The sequence below is a fragment of the Marmota marmota genome, unplaced genomic scaffold, assembly GCF_001458135.2.
Source record: "Marmota marmota marmota unplaced genomic scaffold, marMar, whole genome shotgun sequence".
In the NCBI taxonomy this organism is placed as follows: Eukaryota; Metazoa; Chordata; class Mammalia; order Rodentia; family Sciuridae; genus Marmota; species Marmota marmota.
This window is the reverse complement of record NW_026000196.1, coordinates 17,021,880-17,045,019: the sequence shown is the minus strand read 5'-3', so window position 1 is coordinate 17,045,019 and position 23,140 is coordinate 17,021,880. Positions and strand designations below refer to the sequence as shown.

Below are 23,140 nucleotides of genomic sequence, written 5' to 3'. Positions count from 1 at the left end.
CATTTCCAGGCTGTGTTTGCAGAGAGGGCCTAAAAGCAGTAAGATCTTAATAAATCAATGAGCATATTTAGAGCCCAGATCTTGGTTTCTAAATATTGTTCTCTAATTAAAGAAACCAGGAGTCCTTGAAGAAGTGGTTGACCCAGCACTGGGAGAGGGAAAATACAAGATGAGTGAGGAACATCTTATGGTGTCAAAGGGGAGGCAGGTGTGTCCAAAGAATACAGGAGTTACCTGATGGAGCTATGAATGGCCAAAGCTGAAGCAATCTGAAGCAATCTGAGGAACAAAAAATGACAGTACAAGATTATAACCCATATAATAAATATCCATGAGTCCATATATAATCAAATTAAATAAGCAGGGAGAAAGGATAGCTGTTCCTTAAAAGAATCCCAATTAATAAATGTAAAAGAAAACAGGCAACTACCATATTAACAACAGTTGTAGACAAAATGCTTAAGTGGGTGAAAATCTGAGGAAAGCTTGCATAGTCTCAAAGTATCTCTGAGGTATTTAGCAATAACAAAGGGAAAGATAGTAACTTTACAGTGGAGAAACCTGGTAGAAAGCACCTACCCAGACAATGAAGGTCATCATTGCCTGTAATAAGACATATCAAAATTATTCTATCATTTCTGTGATATTCTTGCCCAAATCCACAACCTTATTCTGATCATGAGAAGACATCAGACAAGTTCACAACTAAGTGGTACAGTGATACTCCGGACTCTTGCGAGCCACTGGACAAAACGGACAGGGGCAGGTTGTTGTCCTCCAGCTGGTGCAGGGCTGCAAATGAAAATTACTTTCTTAGATGGTGCCACTTAGGCACAGGATCAGCTTGAAAACAGGATATAGCATAGAGCAAGGCCCCCATGGGAGCTGACTAGGAGCTCACAGTGAATTGATTTTAAGTAGCTGCAGCTGTGATTATTTTTAGTCACAGGACTCAACCAGCTTTCAAAACCTGCTAACAAGAACTCCACTATAGCCAGCAAATAAAACCAGCACAAAAATTTAGCTTTTAACTTAATTCAACACCACGACTCTGTTCAGCTACAAGGAGCCAGCTGAGAAGACACATGAGAAAAAGACATTTTCTACTGCAAACTTAGATAATTTTTCCATTTTCTAGCTGAATCATATCCATGAAAGATGACCACTGATGAATACCTAACAGCATAATAGAATAAACAGCATCACTTTTAAAAATGAAACTCCAAAGTTAACCTGACTTCTGTTGCCTCTCAGTCAGTATGGTGTACGTATTTTGGGCAAATCATTTCAACCCCTCACCCCAACCTTTAAAGATAAATGGGGACTAAGATTAAGTGCTAACAATATCCATTCCCTCAACACACTTGGGATATTTTCTGTGAATAGTTATTGGAGCTAGAATGGATTTCACTGGTTTGCATCAATGAATAGCCATATCAGAACAGCCAAGCTGATGCAAAGGAGGGACCAGCTGCCTGGCTGCTTCCTAAGCCTCTAGTGGGTCCTGGGACAGTTTTCCTGACCATGTCTCAATGTAAGGCAAGGGGACCTGCAGGTGAAAAAGATCCTTATGAAAGTAAGGCAAATGAAAGAGCTTTTGAGGAAGGGGATGCCTGGTAGCAAAGCCAGCGCCTTATTGTTCCCCAGGCAAACATGACAGAGTCTAGATGTACAGTAAGAGCCAGTCCATCTTTACTGGAGTGAGTTCAGGAGACAAATAGTTTACAACAACCTCTATCAATGTCTTAACCATTTGATAAAAAGTTCACTATAATATTTATTGTATAATGAAGAAAAACAACACATTCAGGGAAATTGAGATTAACTTATTTTTCTTAAAAGGTTCATCTCAAGGATGGCAACAAAGTCCAGCTTGTGCCGCCAAACGGTTTTACATGATCAAACCGTGTACAGCTTCTTGTGTGAACTGTTGACTACAAACATTTACCAAATACATAAATCTCTTTTAAAAAAGCCATTTTAAATATAGCAAAGCAGTGTCTTCTTGCACAGCAAAGTGAAGAGTTTCTACAGAGAAATAAAAGTTTTACATTTGTAAAATCTTTTTCACATTCTAATCATCTAGCTTTTTATGATCCAATGCCAGGAGTTTTCAGGTTCCTTATTTACTATGTATTTCTTGTGCGCATGATGGTTAATACAGAAATTATGTTAATGCATTATTAATTGTCCTTACAGTTAAAATGGCAAAATATGTATTGTTCTTTTAGAACAAACCCCTGATTTAGTCTATAACACAATGGACATAATTAGGGCTCAAAAGATGGAGTTTTGGTTGGGACCATCTGTGTAAATACAATGGTGACTTTCAGTCTCAGTGCAGTACCAGTTAGAGTACTGAAGGAAGTACAGCTGTTGGGAACTTCCTTTAACCAGTGCAATTTAAGCTTTTTTTGTTTTTGTTTTTTAGTAATAAAATATGTCTTCTGAAGGGACAAAATCGTCCTGTGACAGTGTCTTATACAAAACACGTGAGTCTAAAAGGGTAAGAAAAGTTGGTTTCAAAACAACACCATTAGTGTCTTCCCCACTCTAGTTGTTTTCTGCCAAGAGATGTGGATGTGATGTGTTCACATATGGGTGTCTGGGTGAGGCATGTCTGTTAAGTCCATATGCTCCATATCATACTGGGCGTATGGGAAAAATATTAACAGTCAAATATTCAGTTCCTGAAAACAGAATACATTGTTACTTGGTCAATGTAATTTAAATACAAACTCCGAGCCTTGTGTAATATTATTTTAGAAAACAGTAGTTGTACTGATTATAAACCTGCATAGAAAGAAAGACTATTGAGATACAGTCAGAAAAGCCATCTCATAAGGCACACAAGAAAATAGACAGTAAATGTGAATGTGTTAACTCCTATTCCAATATACAGCAGAAGTTCATGAACATGCATAAATAATAACAAAAGGATCACTTAACACTTTCAAAGCTATAAATGGTTTACAAAGTGGTAAGGATTATCTTGGAAATTCAGTATTGGGGGACTGTCTTGTTTCTATCAGGTGTAACCTTATGAAGAAATGTGCCTGTATGTAGTTCGGTAAATTAAGTACACTTTAAAAGAAAAACTAATCCTTTCTGAATAAGAGCCAAATGCCTGACTGAAATGAAAAGAGGAGACAGCACATCATCCTCCCTTTTTGGCTTCTACCAAAATTTACTACCAAACTGCCATTAAAGTAGAATCTCCATTCCTCGGCCTGTGAATGACAATGCCACAGGCTTATCCTGTACCTAATACCTGTGTGTCAGTCAGGAAATCTGGCTGATGATTTGTCACAAATAGCTGATGAGGGAAATGTCAAAAGGAACTTAATTGGGGGGAAAAACAAAATATAAGTAAAAATTGTAGATAGCTGCTCAGTATTAAAATATAAAACAGCAGCGATTTTAAAACCCTTCTGTTGAGTTTCTCAGAACAAGGAGTATCTAAAAATTTATAATAAAAGATATACAGGACTTTGAATTTTGTTCATGGCACGAGCCCAGTAAACGGATGAACTTTGCTATCACTGATGAGTTGTCTTCTTGTAAGAATAAGGCCTTGTTGAAAATTCAAGCTGAGGGTGGCACTAATTTCAATCAGGACAGCAAGAGTCATGCCAAGGATCTGCACCATAAGAGAACTGCTCCCCCACACCAGAGTGTCATTTCAATGCACAGAACAGTTGATAATGGTAGTATATTTTGTAACTAGCTGCATCATTCTATTTTTAGAGGGTCAAGGAAAAAAGATCCCTTTCCTCACAAATATTTTTCTCTAATCATTTACCACTTATAAAACCTCTGTGCTCATCTACTATTTTGCCATTTTCTCTAATATTAGTTAAATTAGGTCATCTTGTCTACTGTACTTTTTTCCTCACAAAAGGCAAGTTTTAAATAATGCCTTATAAAATCTGTTACAGCACATTTTATATTTATGCAGGATGAACTTAACACCAATTTTTTTTGCCACTTTGCTATTTATATACACATATAAAATATATAATGATGCTCACCCCATACAGCACAAAGATTACAATGTAACATCACACATTCACCACCAGTGAGGGGATAAACCCCTTTATACAATCCTCTGAAAAAACTGGGCTAATAATTAAAATCCAAAGTACAGTATATTTAACAAAATAGTAAATATTAAACAGTGAATACTCTACTTAATAAGGACTTCGCCTTTCCCCCCCAAATTGGCGGCAATCCACAAAAATATACTTTTTAATCTGGTGACCATACAATACATAGGTACTTACATCAAATGTGATAATATATTTAAGATGCTATATACACAAAGAGTTTGGCTCAACTTTTAATTTATATATAGATAATAAGTGTTCATGGCTTTTTTTTTCCAAGGTTCTGCTTGCAAGATATTTTTGTTTGTTTTTTTCCCCTCTTAAAATAAATCTAAAAAGTTAAAACAAGATAAAGCTATTTTCTAAAAACAAACAAACAAAAAAGAACAAAAAGAAAGTTACAACATACAGCTTTGGCTTATATAAATAATTCATAGCAGAATGTGTTCAAAAGTAGTGAATATAATTTTATATATAGTCATCAATTCATAAGGGTGTTTTCTTTCATATAAAATATACATGAGCTAAAATCAGTTTATTTTTAAAGATACGAATGTAAAAAGAAACTTCTGATGTATTCCAATTATAACTTAATATATTAATTTTATTTTGTTAATGTTCTATATTTCTAGGCTAGTATTTTCTGAATATCTCATGCGTATTTTCTACCCTCTCTTTTTTATTACCTAAAGATCACTTCTTTGACCCGATACATTTTTGCGCGTGCAAAACAGTTATGTGTGGGGGCTTTTTTGTTTTTTGTTTTTGTTTGTTTTTTAATATCAACAGCCCTTTCCCATGCACCCATTTGCAAAAGAGACCCATGCCAGGTTGGGTAATTAATATAAATGACATTTTATGTACAGTATTGCTTTCTTGGTTCCTGCTTTTCTACTGCTCTGTTCTACAAAGCATTTTTTTCTGAAGTAACTACAGTCACCGCACAGTTAAATAAAACAAGTAGGGGGCCCTCTAGGTTTCTGCAAGCTAGTGTGGGAGAATTATATATGGGTACACATTTCTTTGCAAAAACTGGTTATCTTACGAAACAAGTAGTCCAAGGAAGTGCCAGACTGGTCTGTGCCTACAGGGTGCTTTGTCTGCCATGGGACACACATCTGCAGACCTACAAGAGTTTGCAGGTTAAGTGCCTGATTCTGTGTATGCAACACACACCCACACATACACACACTCACACCCACATACATATATATGCAAAGGAATATATATGTATGTATGTACATATAAATATATTTAACTCATGTCCTTATTTACCAATTTAGATATGTAGGGCAGTTCACTGCAGTAACACAAAGTACAAGCATGAGCCTGGAAGCCTTAGGTCACCCAAGCATCCATTCTCATGCGCTTTACAGAAGGGCTTTCTCTGTCCTCAGTGTTTGGGGGTCGGCCAAGCACAATTGGAGAATGGAAGTCACCCCGTGGATCTTCTCGGTCACTGCCATCATAAGAGCTGCTTGAGCTGCTCAGACTGTCCACAGGGGAGCGCCCCATTTCCTGCCGGGGCTGGGGCTGTGGGGGTTGTGGTGGCTGCTGCTGTGGTGGCTGCTGCTGCTGGAAGCCTGATGGGGTCATTCGGTCCCGGGGAGGTGAAATCGGTTCTGATTTAATGTTGATGTTTTGGTTGGTATTAATGGATAAATTTGAACCCTGAGTTAACTGCCCTCCAGCACTGAGGGGAAAAAAAAAAAAAAGAGAGAAGTGAGATGGTTTGTGAGAGTATCAGCATAACTCACAAAAAGACACTGAAGACAATGACTGACTGAAACAACCCAAGGTCTGAAATCCTGTCAGAATTCCCCAAGGCTGGTTTTGGTCATCTCCTTTAGTATATGGTACAAAAAGAAATCACATCTCTCCAGGAAGAAAGAAATAGTACATTGGGTTCTTAACGTTTCTCACTTCTACTATCTACCACTGTGGTATTTTTGCAGCTGAAGTTTGCAAAACAATTTCAGTGTCTAATGTTGTGTGTGGTCCAAAAAGATAGAGGAACATGGCACACTAAATTCTATTCGATGCCTCATCTTCCTTGGTATTTTTTCTACTCTGGCCCTGTGATAGCACAACATCTCATCTCTTCCACAACTCTGAGATGTAAATCATATCATTTTTATTTTCCAGAAAAGAAAACAGTCTTAGAAAGGCTGATGAACTCACTCAGATTGGTACAAGAGGGTGTATAAAGACTTTTCCTCACATCTGTATTTCTTTTCTATTTGCTTTCCCAGGCTTTTTTTGTTTGTTCTGATTTTTGTTTTTTGAGATGGTGTCTTTCTGTGTTGCCCAGGCTGGCCCCAAACCCCTGGGCTCAAGTAATCCTCCTGCCTCATCTTCCTTTGTAGTTAGGACTACAGGTGTGTACTGCCACACCCAGCTTCAGGGCTGTTTTTAGTGTTTTAGTTTAGGATTAGGTCTGAGGGCCAGTTGTGGAGGGGAAAAAAAATTCCCTAAGATACTCCACTCCTTTTCCTGTGATTTAGTTCTCAAGATGATTACTGATAACAATATGTTTGTGGACTTCTTTCAGATCTCAGGAGGAATGGGTTTCCTGAGCTCAGGTCCTCTGGGCACTTTCTGAAAGGAGGTTAGTAGGCTAGGGTACGTATAGTCTCTACTGCTCTGAACAGGTGTGAGGTAGCCAACAGGGTCTGCTGTTCTCCTCCACCTGCTTAATGGGCGTACTTGTCATGCTAAATCTACCAAGCCCTGTTCCTTCTCCCTACTACTCAAGGAGTCTCATCTCTTCTGGGCACGAGACTGACACTTCTTCACATTTATCTTCACACTCAGTTCATAAGAAATGTTCTCTTTGTGAATGAGGTAGGGTATGTACATTGGGAGATCACTCACATAAATCTTATGGAGTCTAATGCATATATGGGCTACCCAGCCCTGTTTTTCTTCCCCCAAGATTCAGGAAGAAAGCTAAAGACACAACTCATCTTCCTCTTCTCCAGCCATCAAAGCAAAAAGAGGGAAAGGCGTTATGTAAGCTCAAATGCCTTCAAGCTGCCTTCCTTAAGCAGTGGAATCAGAGGCAGATGTTGGGAAGCAGGATGGGAGTAGGCAGCTGACTCATCAATCAGCAGGTAGAAAGGGGTACATGTGGTGGCATCTGTGCCTTGAAATCCCCTTGGGTACCAGCTGATTTACCTCAGAGTGTCTGAAAAGAAAAGCCTTGCTCCCTGAATCCTTTCAAGGAATGCCTGTGCTTTGCTTCATATCCAAACTATTGTCTAGAGCATGTTAAGAAAATATTTTCTCCCAACATTTCTGTCCACCTAAAAAAGAACCACTGTAGGATTATTCACATGAGAGTCTACAGAGTAAAAGACTTTAACTGACACAAAAAGAGTGTTTGCAGGCCAGGCGTAAAAGTTCAGGGAAGATTTCCAGTACTCACACAAGAGAGCTGAGGGCTGCTTGTCCTAGATGGTGCTGCTGCCAGGCTGACACCTGCCCCAAAGACAGCATTCCAGGGGAATTGAAACCTTGCAGGGCTGACAGATCTGCGCTGGTCAGTGAGTAATCTATAAAGGAAGACAAGATTGCTATGCTGGACTATTCCTATATAATTGTTATTTAAAATAAATATACCTGCCACTACCCTTTGGAACAAAGAGAAACTCTGAGCTCTCCCATATTGAATCTGGAACAGGAAAGACATAGAATCCCTGCTCATGGTTGTCAAGCTTAGTGTCACAGACATTAAATGCATCATCATATAATTAGTGCATTTGTTTAAAGTACCAGGAATGTCACAGTTCCCTCACTACATGCAAAATCATCTCAAATTCATAAAAAAAAACTTTTCTTGTTACAAGAATATAATATATAGCTCATTTTATATGAATGTTTCCATCATAATTACTGTGACCAAAACTTAGGACATTAGTTATTACTCACATGAAGAGTTATTTCAGTCCATTATAAACACTTGTTTTTTCCATTTAGTTCTACAGAGAGGTAGCAAACACTTCTACTTTTAACTTCTTTCTCATGTCTCAAGAGAGGGATTTTAAAAAGTTGGTCTTTCTAGTGAATTAACATTTTTTAAAAAGGAACTGAGCTGAGGTGCTCAGATTTATGGTAGAACCAATACTTGTTCTATATGCTCTCAGACTGTCTCAGCCATCCCCACAGAGGCTGCAGGGAAGGGAGCTTGGCACACTGATGCCTGCCCCAGTGACCCTCTAGTCCACAGTTCTCTTTTGAACCGCCAGCCCTTCCAATGACTCACTTGACTTGTCTTCTTGGATGCTTCTTCAAACACCTCAAATTTGACATGGCTCAAGTTTTTCTCTAATACCTTCTCTTCCTTTTATGCTCCATACCTTGTTAAATGGCACTAATATACACCTAGAGGTTTATGCCAGAAACCTGTGGGTGTTATCCTTGCTGCTTCTCTTCTCTCTTAAACCCACCATCAACCACCAAGTCTGGTCAATTGCTATCTACTGTATCTAGGCCTGTCCAGATTTCACAGTCTTTACTGTCACCACTCTAATCCAAATCCCCAGTAACCATTACTGGGTCACTCTACTAGTCTTGTGTGGTTACCTGGCATTCATTTTGCCCCGATGGACACTGTAGACAAAGTGATTTTTTTAAAACAACAAATATGATCATGACATGCCTTTACTTAAAAAATTTTATGGGCTGGGGATGTGGCTCAAGCGGTAGCACGCTTGCCTGGCATGTGTGCGGCCCGGGTTTGATCCTCAGCACCACATACAAACAAAGATGTTGTGTCCGCCAATAACTAAAAAATAAATAAATATTAAAAAAAAAATTCTCTCTCTCTCTCTCAAAAAAAAAAAAAAAAAATTTTATGGTTTCCCAACACTCTTAAGACAATGTCCAAAACCTACAACATAGCCAACAAATCCCTACTTACCCCTCTAGGCTCTACTCTTGTCAGCTAGCCCTCTACTCCCTTCTTCTGAGATCATTCTCCTTGGCCTGCTTGGCTGAGTCCTGCATACTTTTTCATGTTCTAGTTAAAAGGTGGCCCCTCACACAACTAGAACAGATCTTTCCTAGAGCTGCTTGCCTTGTGTCTTTCTATGCTGACAGACCCTAAATTCAATAGTTGACTCTGGTATTTTCAGTACCTGGCAAAGTATATGCTACACAACAAACAATAAGTACCCACAGAGTGTTTGCAAAGTGTAAGTCTTGAAGCTGGGAGTGATATTATTGATGGGTATGAGGATGTCTCTGTAGAATTCCTTTGCACAGAACTGTTTTTGCATTTATTTCAAAAAATTGCTCATTTATTTATCCCTTAACCTACTGTATGACTTGGGTTTGACACTAAATATGTATAAAAAGATACAAGATAGAATAAACAAGATAAAATATGGATAAGTGTTTAAAAAGGCAAATAGATATATAAGTTAAAGATAATACAGTAATGTTAGGATAATTATTCTGAGAAAGAGAGCAAAGATAAAGTCAGTCAAAAGATGGAATGAGACTAAAGCAGAGTGACAGATGGTTTTAAGGAGAAATGACTCATTTTTATACACTGTTAATCCCTGTGAGACTTTAGAGTGTGTATGTGTGAGTATATATTCAATATTTAAGAATATTTATTATATGTAAAATATATATGTATATGAATTCTTTCTAACTTATTGGCATTTCTAAAAATAAGTACAGTGGAATCTCTAAGTATACTAAAAAACCTGTAATGAAATGCTCAATAAACTGCAAAATCTAACCTTGACACCCAGTCCCAGTCCAAGTTTCACCTTCTCAGCTAACACTTCCCTGGGCATCTAGCCTCTTGAGCTCTCTCTTCCTGTATTTTCTCAACCTTGGAATATTAACTAGAAACCACAAAAACTCGGGACTTCCCCTTCATGGTTATCAGCTTAGGTTGTCCCCTTTCCTTATCTAGAATAAACTTGAGAGAGAAGATATAGAATTTGTCACATGGCATCTCTCATATAACAAGTGATTAATGTAATGAAACATAATTTCTATGAATGCTCAATCCCTGGCTTTAATCTGGAACCTGTTCTGTGCAAGACATACATAATTTGCTATAATTTACAGACACTAGGTTGGATTTTAGTTGACAGATTTCCTTCCACCCCCCACCCCATACTGACTGTTGAAAGGTAATGGACATTTCTACAAAGCTTTTTAACAAAACCTCTAAAAGATGTTTATTTTAATAAAACTAGTACTGCAAATTAAAGCAGCATTTAAATGTATCAATTGTTCTGCCTCTAGACAGCAGGATGAAAGCAGGGCATCAAAGTGTTTTACCCTGAAGTCTAAAATTAGATGATCTTTACCACAGTCTACTTATGAAAATCATAAAAGAATAACTTTCATGCATTGCAGTCTCTGGATAAGGGGGCAAGGTGTAATTTACTGCCTGCCTTCCTTCTAAACAACAGGTGTTTGGCTCAGCTGGGGAGAAAGTAACACTACGTGCACTTTCTCCCCTCCTTAAAATAGCAAATCTAAATGAAACCTGCTGCAGACCAGGTTTTCCATATAGCTTGCCTGGCTAAAAGCACCCTTCCCATCACTGTGATATTCTTGAACTTTTCTAACAGACTCCCAAATTAGGGTATTTTAAGATGAAATGTCCAAATAAACACAAATGAGTGAAAAGCTCCTCTCAGTGGCTGTGAGGAGAAATGATAAATGACCTTGTTTTGCCCCTTAGGCACAAATGACACAGACCAAACAAGTGGTTACAGGCTTGCAGGCCACAGCTAAGCACCTGCCACATCCCCCCAAAGCAGTTTAACAGCATGAAGGCAAACATCTAATTTTAAAAGTCTGGAAGCTAGAGATTCTGTAGCAAGAAACTACATAAAAAAATATCTGGGCAAAGGTGGCTATTACCTGCTCCTTGGCTGGATGCTTACCACATTTTCATAATAGCTCTTTGTTTTTTTTTTTTTTTTTTTGTCAGAGGCAAGTAAAAATTCACATTGGAGAAATAAAATAATTTATTCAGTTCATTTTACTATCAATGTATTTTCTGTGACTTTTTCAAGACTAGCATTTTTAAAACAATATCAAAATCTGAATCTAAAAAAGCAGGGATAAATTTATTTCAGCATATATACTTTTTAAAAAATCACAAGCACACGTGGATCACAAAACAAAGAAATAAAAGCAAAGAAAAGGCACAGAAACTCACCAGTGTTGTAGGCTGTTGGCATTGCTGAGTACACAAGTCCCTGTGGAGGCAAGCTTGGGGTTGTCACAGACACAACTGGGGTAGCAAGAGGTTGAGTGGCTTGAGAACTGCTTATCCTCTGGGTATTCTATGAGAGATGAGAAAAAAAAAGTGTTATTATGTGGTATTTATGTTCATACTTCATATTTTTAAAATAACTTTCAATTTAAATGTGACACTTTTCACAGTTTTATCTGAATGTTATTTTCTAAAGCAGTGATGATATGAAAACCTTAAGGATACTAATGGGAGTAACTATATATTTAATTTTAAATGACCTATTTTTACATTAATTATTCACCTTCTCTCTCCAGTTTATTAATGCCAGAGGCATATCCTTAAAATAGAAACTTACCTTATGGGTGATAACACATTAATATGTTAGAATAATGAGAACCTGATGTCATTACAGACACTGTCAGGTTACCCAAAGTGAAATGTGTTGATTTTAAGCAGCTGATGATAGCAAAAGTCATTTGTATATTAAAAATTATAAGTTCATGAGTACAGGGATCAAAAATACTTTTCTTTATAGCATTTACATTTGATGTATGGTTTGAAGACATGGCTTTCTAAGTGCATCTTTCCTTCCAACTGATCCTGCAGATGACCTATTTTTTAACAGCAGATTCAGATATTTACCTCTTCAGTTTGCTAAAAGGAGATGCTCTGAGTAGAAAGTTTTTAAAGAACTGGGTTGTGAATGGAGCAATATTAAATGATTGCTGACTGCTTCTACATAGTATTTTATCTACATTGGGAATGAACAAAAAAATTAACTATTAAATAATCAAGTTAGTTTAAGGTTATTGTCTTCTATGGATAGGAGTATGATAGCATTAGCTTCTCCCCACTGTGACTTAAAGTAATATTTTTCTGAAATCAAGGATGAGAGGAACAGAATTTAGACTCCACATTGTTACTATGTGGGAGGCCAAAGCACAACTTCAACTTATGTTTTTTATAAATGAAGTTATAATATGGCATTTGTTATTTAGGGTCTAAATCATACCAGCAAATGTATAATTCAGTGTCTTTAGATTCTAAAGGATCAGAATGTTATTTGGTTTTGTCTATCACTATTTTCAGAAAGACACATAAGTTGCAGGCCTTTGGCTAAATCTAGGTATGTGAAAAAATGATCATTTGATAAAGCTCTAGATCTCAGTTAATCTCTTTTTAGTTTATAGTTTTCATCCTAAGTTAGAAGATATCAGGATGGCCACACTGTGTGTGGATGTACTGTCTGAGTGTTGGTCCTATATTTACCACATCGTAAGACTGGATTAATCATTTAACTACTCTGAGCCTCTAATTTTGTCACACAGGAGTAAAGCAATCTTTGTCTGACTTTTGCCTTGCAAATGCTATTGTGACAATCAAATGAAGCAATCTTAGAAGTGCTTTGGGAACTGAAGTACTACAGGCATGTTAGACAGTACCTTTAAATTATCCCAGAAATCCCCTATAATCAATCTTCTACACAGTGTTGATTTTAAAAAAAAGGACGAATATATTTATCTCTTCCGTCCAGCTATTCTACTAAAGCTGTCATGAGGTAAAGCTGTTCTAGAATTGCAAGGCTTCTAAAGGACCTCTGTAGCCTGGTTCTCACCAGCTAAAGTCCTTAGTACAGGTCCAGAGTCAAAGTCACCCATGATAATATTATAGAGCTCAAACCAATTTGAACAACTTTCTAATTCTAACAGACTGTATTTCTGACTGTTTTGACTTTGACATATAAAACTCTAAATTTTGAATTAAGTTTTAAGAGTCTGAATTTGCTTAAGTTTTAAAGAACATGAATGGCTATTGACATTTTTTGGTCATGTCTTTTTGTCTTACATTTCATGATTTCTATATTTTAAAGCCTTTGGAAGTTCATTTCTGAGATTCTGTAATTATATGTGCACTTATTTAAGGAAGGTGGAAAGTTAATGTATGACAATCGGGAATATATTTTAGTCTTGGCATCAAATTAGTATTTTAGGTTTTTGAGACGGGGACATACTTTGGACTTAATTTGTTCTCTAATATTTGGTCTGTAAGCCAAATGAGATGAAAGAATACAGTATGAGGGGTATGGTATGGGCTACCTCATCACTCTATGGTTTTATCTCTATGGCAATCTCCTGACATGATTTCAAAGGCAGGGGATAACAATAACCTTGCCATATATTGTTTCTATCCATCAAAGCGCTTTATCTCAATGGGATTTGATTCTGAGTAAATGACCTTCACAACCACTAGAGGGCAACATAGTGCTAGATAATTCATGGAAGCATTTAGGACACTGTCATAAGTGTAAACAGGTCTAATTTAAGATGAATTATTTATGTTTGAATTATAACTTTTACTTGCTAATAAGTATTAAATCAATAAGTGTTTCACCAAAAGATATTCATAATATAACCTAACATCACATTCACAACAAACTTGGGTTTCACTTAACCTACACAAAAACAAATCCAAAACTGTGAGTGATCACAATGCTAAATAAAGAACGATCTCATTTTAAGGACTGAGCATAGACAACCTTATTTAAAAAGAAAACAAACTGCAAAACACAAGAACATGCATAAACATGTAATAACAAATGCAAACAAAACCAAATGATGCCTTTACCCCATGCTCTCATGCACTCTTAACCCCTATCCATGCTAAGAATTGAACACTTTCAAGTTTTTATTTCCCTTTAATCAGAGACAACTAATCAGCAGCTGACTTTGAATGCATATGATTACTTCTGTGTAGTTTGGGATTTAGGTCCCAAAGAAGAAACAAATCAACTGCAAGTTATTTTTATTTAAGTTTATTATCTAGAGGAAAAGCCAAGATAAAACATTTGTTTTTTTTTTTTNTTTCTAATTTTTTAACCATTGTGTCTTTTTTTTTTTTTTTTGGGGGGGGGGGGTAAGATAATAGCTGTTTTTAAGAATAGAGTATCTTCTGATAGAAAAGTAAATTTGTGTATGTTTAATTACAGATATTCCTTTTAGTAAACAGGGAACCCCCTTGTGGTTCAGATCCTCTCACGCAGGATGAAATAATTCCAACTCTGAAAAAGGTGACCTCACCAAAAATGATGTAATCTTTTTGAAAGAAAGAGAAATAACACAAGACTGTGTGTTACAATCTGAGGAACTTTGAGGGTGAAGTCATTTTCTAAAAATATTTTTAATAATTTGGAGAGCTATATAAGGCATTTTGTATCTTTCCTTTAAAAATGTTTAACACTGTCCTGTGCTCATGGACAGCTGGTTTTTAAAAGCTCTACTCAATGTTCCCTCCAACCAATAAAATGAGTCAACATATACAATTTTAAATAGAAAAAACCAGAGTCTATAGTACTAGCAGATTGCTTTTGTGGTTCAAAGTGTTTGAATAGTGTTTTAATAAAAAGAAAAATATCTGTGTAACAAAGGAACATTGGTTAGATAAAAAACATTTAAGAGAATTAGTACTTTCTACATTTTTTTCAACTCCCTTCAAGCAGAAACCCGCACTCACCAACTCCAATTCCTCTTCCTCCGACTGTACTCAGCACATAAGAGGGATAAGAGAGTTAACTAAGACCAACGGCACTCAAAACAAAGTATTACTTTAGAAAAACACAGACACTAGAAGTTGTCTGTAATTCTCCAGAGATGATTACATACACAACAAATAAAAATACAAATTACTTGTTGTCTCTATACTTGAGTTCATTTTTCAAAAGACTAGAAAATTCTTTTAAATTCTCTAGGGACCGGATTTAAAGCACCCCCACCCCACTGCCATCTCAGTCTGCTCTTATGTTGGCCTCTCTTACAAATGACCACACTCCTGTGACATTTAAAAAGGTTGCTAATTGTGACAGCAGTCTACATTTGGAACTCTGAAGAATATACTTACATCTGAATCCTCCTATTACTACCCCACCTGGTCACACATGTCTATCTATCTCCTGCTAGAGTCTGTGCTCCCTGGTAGGCAGAAATTATGGTGTGCTTTACTTTCCATAGTAGCTAACATGATGTTATGAAACAACAGGATCTCAAATTTTTGTTAATAAATTTAACAGATTTTTATGCTTATCATTTGCAAGTAATAGTGTACATGTGAACAAAATAATTGTAGTGGAGAAAAACTCTGTGTGTGTGTGTGTGTATATGAAAATCAGGCTGGAGAAGAAATGAACTGATATAAGGTATGAATAGGAAAGAAACAAATGAAACATATGTGTTCCTTTTCTTCTAAACATTTATAAAATATTAATATGCTTGAAGCAGTTTACTCATTATTTTCTTCTCATTTTACTTGAATTGTCAACCAATTCTCTCTCAATCTGTAAAAAAGTGTCCTTGAGCATTACTGATACATGAAGCCCTAATCTTGAAGCAGGTTTCTCTGCAAATGAATGGGATGAAATAGGAAAGAGGCTGATTATTTACTCTGCAAAACAATCATGTGGCCTGTAATTACTATTTCAAATGTGAGTAAAATACTTTTCAGCTACTTTGTCATACATAATCATTATGCATCTCCAACTACGAGATACAGATCAAAACACTATCAAACACTATGGCTGTGTGTGTGTGTGTGTGTGTGTGTGTGTGTAAAATATGTAGTTTTCACTTTAACCTTCAGGGATAAAGGGGTAAATAGTTTTGTGGCAAGTTTTGTAGTTCTCTGTCGAAATGCTTCATAATTTCTTTTTCACTGAAACAGCTGCTGTGGCGCATGTCTATAATCCCAGAGCTCAGAAGGCTGAGGCAAGAGGATCACAAGTTCAAAGCCACCCTCAGCAACTTAGTGAGGCACTAAGCAGCTTAGAGAGATGCTGTCTCAAAATAAAAAATAAAAACAAGCTGGGGATGTGGCTCAGTGATTATGTGCCTCTGAGTTTAATGCCTGATAGGGAAAAATAACAAACAAAACCCAGAAATAATTTTATTAAGCAGTTTCTCAAAGTCTAAATGTAGTTTCATCTTTAAACTTTTCAGTTTACTAATAATTCTTGTAAACACATTTCAGTGCCTTAAGTGAAACCTTTTTTAAAATTTTGTATTTCTGAAAGATAGTAAGCAGTAGGTACTACATGACCAGTTTCTTCTGAAAGGTGAGCCAAATGGCCATCCTAAATGCCATTCCTTGCCCCCAGTGGCTCCTTTTGTGGACATATTTATTTGTTATGTCTATATGTATGTTGAATATTTTATTCTAAAATAATTTTAGAATTAGGGAGCAAAGAGAGTTCCCTTCAGACACCTCACTCAACATCTTCCAAGGTTAATATTCCAAAGAAACACAATGCAATTGTTGAAACTAATGTTTAAAAGACAGCACTATTTAAAGCTTTGAATTTTACTTGGATTTCACCATTTTTTTTTTTTTTTACCTATGACCTTTTTCTGACCCTGGATCAGACCTTGGATCCCACATGCTTTTAGTTATCATGTATTCTTAGTCTCAATCTGTTCTGTAATAGTTCCTTAGTATTTCTTTTTTTTTTTTCATGACCTTGAACTTCTGGAGAATACTATTCAGTTATCTTGTAGAATGTCTCTGAACAAGGTTTGTCTTATACTTATTCATTGTTAAAAGACACAGACTAATAGAAGAATACCACGGAGATATATGACCTTCTTATTCTTAGCACACCATATTGGAAAGCATGTGTCTTTTTGTCTCATTACCAGTGAAGTTAGCACTGATCCTCTACTTAACATGGTAGCTTCTTTCAGGATTCTCCAGTATTAAATCACTATTTTTCCTTTGTAAGAAACAAATATTTATTGGGGAAGAGACATTTTGAAGCCATGTAAATACTGTTTCATCTTAACTTTTGCCCACTAATTGCAGCTCTTATTGATTGGCCTTGCCTGAAACAATTATCACACTGTGATGTTGTAAAAGCGATTTATTATTTGTCTTGTTCTTTCTACTTACACTAATTTCTCTCTAAGGAATAGTTGTCACTTCACTATTTATTTATTCAATCATTCACTTATATCAATAATGAACTCAATATTTGTCATCCCTTGGAATATAAATACATAGATGACTCGTAATTTTGTAATTTGTTATTTTGTTACTCAAGTGTTCTAGTTTTGAGGCTTTGGGAGTTCTTTTGGAAAGGTGTCTCCTGTGACACCACCCCCCTTTTTTTGTGGTGCTGGGGGTTGAACTCAGGGCCTTGTGTATAAGAGGCAAGCATTCTATCTCTAGCCCTCCTGTGACCTTTTGACATGCACTTATTCTTTAGTGCCTTTTGCTCATCTTGTAGTTCACATACCAGGTCTACCAATCAACCACTTCTTTAAGGAGGTCTGATTCCCTGAATTAAAGAAATGGTGTTTAGAAAGTAACATCTGAGTGCTAGTTATACTTATTTACTGGGTGCCATATTTCAAGGACTTCTCAGTAGACAGAACTAGAAAATATATGATACATATTAATGTGTATGTATGTAACATCTGTATTTCTATATCTATCTATATGTTTAAAAAGGTAAGCTCATACTGAAACTTTCAACTACACCCCAGAAAGAGGGTTTATTTCTCGCTTCCTCAACCCTTACCCCTCTTGCTTATATGTAACTTTTTGTCCAGAGAAACCTGATTCCACATATCTGCTATATTCACTATCTGTGTGTGTCTCAGATTTACTTTCTACTATGATTTACTACAATGTTTTTGTTCTCTATCCTCACAGTATCCAATCAAAACAGTTTCTAAAGTTACTTAAACTAGCTTTCTTCCTCAGTTCCTTTGTTATCACACAGTCATTAATTTGTAATATACTTATTTTCATGTGTCACAGTTTGCATTCCATTAGTCCTGATTTATTTGATTTCATTTGATAAAAATCACTCTTGTAATGCACAAGTTTTATGTTTTAACAAATGCAGACTCATAGCTAACACCACAATCTCATATAAAGTAGTTCCATCATCTCAAATATTCCATACTATTCCTTTGTAGTCAGCCTCTCTCACACTCCCAACCACTGAGCTGTTCTGCATTTTTTGGAATGAATGTAAGTGGAATCACATCCTAGGTATCCTTTTGGATCTGGCTTCTTTCAGTTAACAAAACTCATTTAAGATTTATCTATTGTTGTGCCTTCATTTTTATTGCTGAGTAGTAGTCCTTTGTCTGGATGAAACCAAAGTGTGTATATCCACTCATCTGTTGAAGGAAATATGGGTTATTCTCAATTTTTCTCAATTATGAAAAAAATACAGATTATTACATAAGCATAGTTTTAAGTTCACTTGGATTTACCTATGGAGTGGGATTGCTGGGTTATATAGCAAATATATATTTAACTTCATAAAGAACTACCAAATTCTTTTCCAAAGTGGTTCTATCATTTTGCACTCCAAGAAGGAATTTAGGAGAGTTCTTATTACTCTGCATTTCCAACAGCATTTTTAGTTTTATAATTTTAGCCATTCTAACAAGTGGTTTTAATTTTTGTTTCCCTAATGCCTAATGGTATTAAGCACATGTTTATTTGCCATCTATATACCTTCTTTTGAAATATCTGTTAAGATTTTGTTGATGGGGGTAGAGCTTAGTGGTACTGAGCTTGCTTAGCATGCACAAGTCTGGGTTTGATCACCAGCACTGTGGAAAAAGAGATCTTGTGCCCATTTAAAAAACTGGGTTGTATATTTTCCATTGCTGAGTTTTAAGAGTGCATTATACACAAGCCCTTTATTTGGACATGTGATTTATAAATATTTTCTCTTAATTTGTAGGTTGTGCTTTTATTTTTTGAACAGTGCCATTCACAGAGCAAAACTTAAATTCTCATAAATTCTGATATATCCATTTTTTACTTTATGGATCATTCTTTTGCTGTTTATGGGTTTGTCCCATAATTTTTAGTTTCATGCATTAAATTTGGGTCAATGATCCATTTTGAATCTTTTTTTTTTTTTTTATAGGCATGTGCCAAGTTTTGTTTTTCTTTGCATCTGGATATTGAAGTATTCCAATGCCATTAGCTGTAATGACTTTTTTCTCCACTGAACTGTCTTACTATCTTTGCCATAAAACAGCTGAATGTATATTCATACAGCTCTCTACTGTCCACTTATCTATGTATCCAGTTTTTTGCCAACACCACAAATTCTGAATTACTACAGCTTTACAGATGGTCTTAAAACCACGAAGTGTCTTATTTTCTTCTTTTTAAAAATTGTTTTGGCTGTTATAGTTCTGTTGCCTTTCCAAAAATATTTCAGAATTAGCTCACTGATTTCTTAAAAAAAAAAAAAAAAAAAAAAAATTCTTGTGATCTTGATTGGGATTGTGTTTAATTAATAGACAATATGGGAAGAATTGACATCTTAACAATACTGAGTTTTCTAATCCATTAATATGATTTATTAATTTAGGTTGTGTTTTTTAGTTTTCAGACTGCATATATTTTGTTACATTTGTACTTACCCATTTCCTTCCCTTTTGGGGGAGTGGGGTGCTATTTTAAACTTTGAATTTCAATTTTTCACTGGTGGTTTAAGAATACAATAGATTTCTGTATACTGGCTTTGTACCCTATGACCTTGCTGAACTCATTGACTGGTCTCAGATTTTTTTCTGTATGTTCTTCATGCTTTTCTATATCAAAAACTGTTATCTTCAGATGATTCAATTTCTTCTTTCCTAGTATGTATGCACTGTATTTAATTTTCTTGCTTAACTATACTAGCTAAGACTTCAGTGGTGATAAAAAAAATCACTGCCTATATCTTTAATACTAATAAAAGACTAACCACCTTCCCCCTACTAGTGTTACTTGTTAAGATTTCAGCAGGTGCTCTTTATTAGGTTAAGGTCCCTTCTAGTTTGCTGAGTTGTGTTCATTTAATATCATGAATAAATGTCATATCCTGTAACATGGTGGGTTATACTGATGAACTTTCAAATATAGAAATCACCCTTACATTCATGAGATGAAACCCACTTAATCTTGATATATTACCCTTTTGTATGTTGCTGAATTTATTTACTAACTAATGTCTTTTTGACTTATGTCTAGAGTTCATGAGGGAAACTGGTCTGTAGTTGCCTTTTCTTATATTACCTTAATTCTGGTTTTGTATTAGGTAATGCTGGCTTTAAAATGAGTTGGGAAGTATGTCTGCCTCTTTTGTTTTTTCTGAAAGAGATTGTTTGGGATTGGTATTATGTCTTCCTCAAAAGTGTGGTAGAATTTGCTAGCAAAACTGAATTGGTTTGAAAATTTTCTCCTTTATAAGGCTTTAAAATTAGCACTTCAATTGCTTTACAAATATTTAGCATTCAGGTTAACTATTTCTTTATTGTTGCACTTAGTAATTCCTTGATAGTTTGTATTTTTCAAGCAATTTGCCCTTTTAATCCAAACTATCAAATTAATCAGAACACAGTTGTTTGTAGTATTTTCTTATCTACTAGTATCTTTGGGGTGAGGTACCCTTTTTCATTCTCAACATTGATAACCTGGTCTTTTTTCCTTTGATCAGCATCACTTAAGACTTACCAATTGAAATTTTGAAAGAAAAAAAAAAAAAAACTACCATTTTTTGGTTTGATTACTTTCCTCTACTGCTTTCTTGGCTTAAATTTTATTGATTTCCACTCTATTTTTTTTCCCTTCAGCTTGCTTTGGATTAGGTTTGTTCTTCTTTCTCAAGATCTTAAAGTTAAAAGCTTAGATTGCTGACTTGGGACCTTTCTTCTTTTCTAACATATGCATTTAACACTATAAATTTTTTGCCTGTATTATTCTATCTTAATCCTCAAAATTTTGATATGTTATACTTTCATTCAGCATATACAATTGTAAAATTCCCTAGAGATTACCTGTGGCCCGCAGGTTACTTAAAAGTGTGTTAACTGGTGCCAAGGATATAGCTCCAAACAGGCAGAGTACTTAGGTAGCATGCAAAAGGTCCAGTGTTCAATCCCCAGCACAGCAGGGCAGGGGGAGTATATTTTTTAAGTATGTGAATATTTTCCTATTGTCTTTTTGTTATTGGTTTCCTGTTTTATTTCATCAGAGCCAGAAAATATAATAGGTATGAATTCAATTCTTCAAAATTGCTAAGGTAGGTTTTATGGCACAGGATGATCTATCTTGGTGAATGTTTTACATATACATGAGAAAAGCATGTGTCCTGCTGCTGTTGAGTGTTTTATAAACAAAACACTGTTTTAGGCCAGGCTGGCTGAGTGATGTTCAGCAATGCTGGCTGAGTGATACTGAGAGAAGAATTTTGAAGACTACAACTGCCATTGTGCATTTTTCCATTTCATGTTTTGATTCTATCAGTTTTCACTTTACATATTTTGGAGGTCTGAGGTGTTGTTTCTTGAAAAATGAACTATGTAATGTTTCTCTTTCCCTGACAATATTTGTTGTTGTAAATCTACACTGTCAGAAATCACTATGACTACTTCAGCTTTCTTTTGGTTATTATTTGCATAGTATATTTTTCTCCATCCATTTATGTCTTTAAAATGGGTTTCTTATATATTGTTTGGCCTTGCCTTTCTTAAAAAACAAATCTGACAGTCTGTCTTTGATGTATTCTGACCACATTCAATGGTTGGATTAAAATCTACCATCTTGCTTTTTAAAATTTTGTGCTGTTCTTTAACTATCAGAGGATTTTTCATAATTATACTTACTCTCCTCTATTTACTTATTATTTAACTTCTTTAAATTTCTTTTTCTGTAGATACTCTAAGGTTTACAATATACATAGTTAATCAGAGTTCACCTTAAATAACATTTTGTATGTTATGTGTGGAATAAGGACCTACAACAGTGTATATCCAATTCCTCCCTCCCATCCTTTGTTGTTATATATTTTATTTTTACATATACTATAGACAGAAAATATACTGCCAACATATTTACTTTATAAAATCAGCTACCTCTTAGAGCAATTAAAAAGAAGGAAACACTAATAATAATTGTCCAGTAAAATGAACCAGGGTTCCTTGGAGAAATGCCTGACTTTAAGACTAGCCCAGGAAATACATGAGATGAGCCTAGTAGTTCCAGAAAGTAAAAATGTACCCTCCCTCCACCCGCCATCAAAACCAAAACAAAACAAGCAAAAAATTCCACAAAGATAAGTGTATATCAAAGGGACAAAGGAAAGAAGTGAACAGCTCCCAAAAGTTAAAGCTAGAACAGTTTAGGAAAAAAAAAAAAAAGTGGTATTTCATTATAACCCAAAATTTAAAACAAATGTTTATGAGTCAAGTCATATTTAGATAAATAAGTATTTAAACAAATGAGAAAGATCAGATAAGTCTATACCTAAGAACCTAAATAATTTATGTAGATACTCCTCCTTCAGGGAGGTAGATAGTCTTAATTCCCATTCCTTAAGCTGGGCTGCATATAGTGATCTCCTTCCAAAAACTACAGTATGGAAAGGGGAAAACAAGGAAGTAAAACAGAAAACTCGTTAAACACTTAGATTAGCCTGGTAACCAAGTTAACAGTAGCAATTAGTCAGTACATAGTATTCACCCTGGACACAGTATGACGACAATGGCACCTTAATTACATGGCATTCTTTCCTAAAACCAATAATCCCTGTCTAATCATGATAAAAACATCAGACAAATCTCAACTGAGACACATCCTACAAAATATGTAACCAGTGTTCCTCAAAAACATTAGATAATAATACTATATCAATATTAGTTCATTAGTTTTAATAAATGTACCATACTAATATAAATTAAGAAGAAATTTGACACAGTATGAGCAAATGTTCTATACTATCTTTATAATCTTTCTATAA

General features: G+C 35.5%; 1 protein-coding gene across 14 annotated transcripts in view; it reads right to left on the bottom strand.

Annotated features, from left to right (window-relative positions):
* Window positions 1–1,757: 1,757 nt before the first annotated feature.
* Mef2a (myocyte enhancer factor 2A) overlaps window positions 1,758–23,140 on the bottom strand; it is a 156,319-nt gene continuing 134,936 nt past the window's right edge. For 9 of the 14 annotated variants that reach the window (XM_015493119.2, XM_048790345.1, XM_048790352.1 and 6 more), the window contains 4 exons: window positions 14,851–14,874; window positions 11,302–11,428; window positions 7,534–7,660; window positions 1,758–5,799 (listed from right to left, as the gene is read on the bottom strand). In XM_015493119.2, coding sequence (XP_015348605.1) covers window positions 5,445–5,799; window positions 7,534–7,660; window positions 11,302–11,428; window positions 14,851–14,874 — 633 coding nt within the window. In that variant the 3' untranslated portion in view covers window positions 1,758–5,444. The remainder of the gene's footprint in view (window positions 5,800–7,533; window positions 7,661–11,301; window positions 11,429–14,850; window positions 14,875–23,140) is intronic. The other 5 variants (XM_048790351.1, XM_048790350.1, XM_048790354.1 and 2 more) reach the window with 1 other exon arrangement.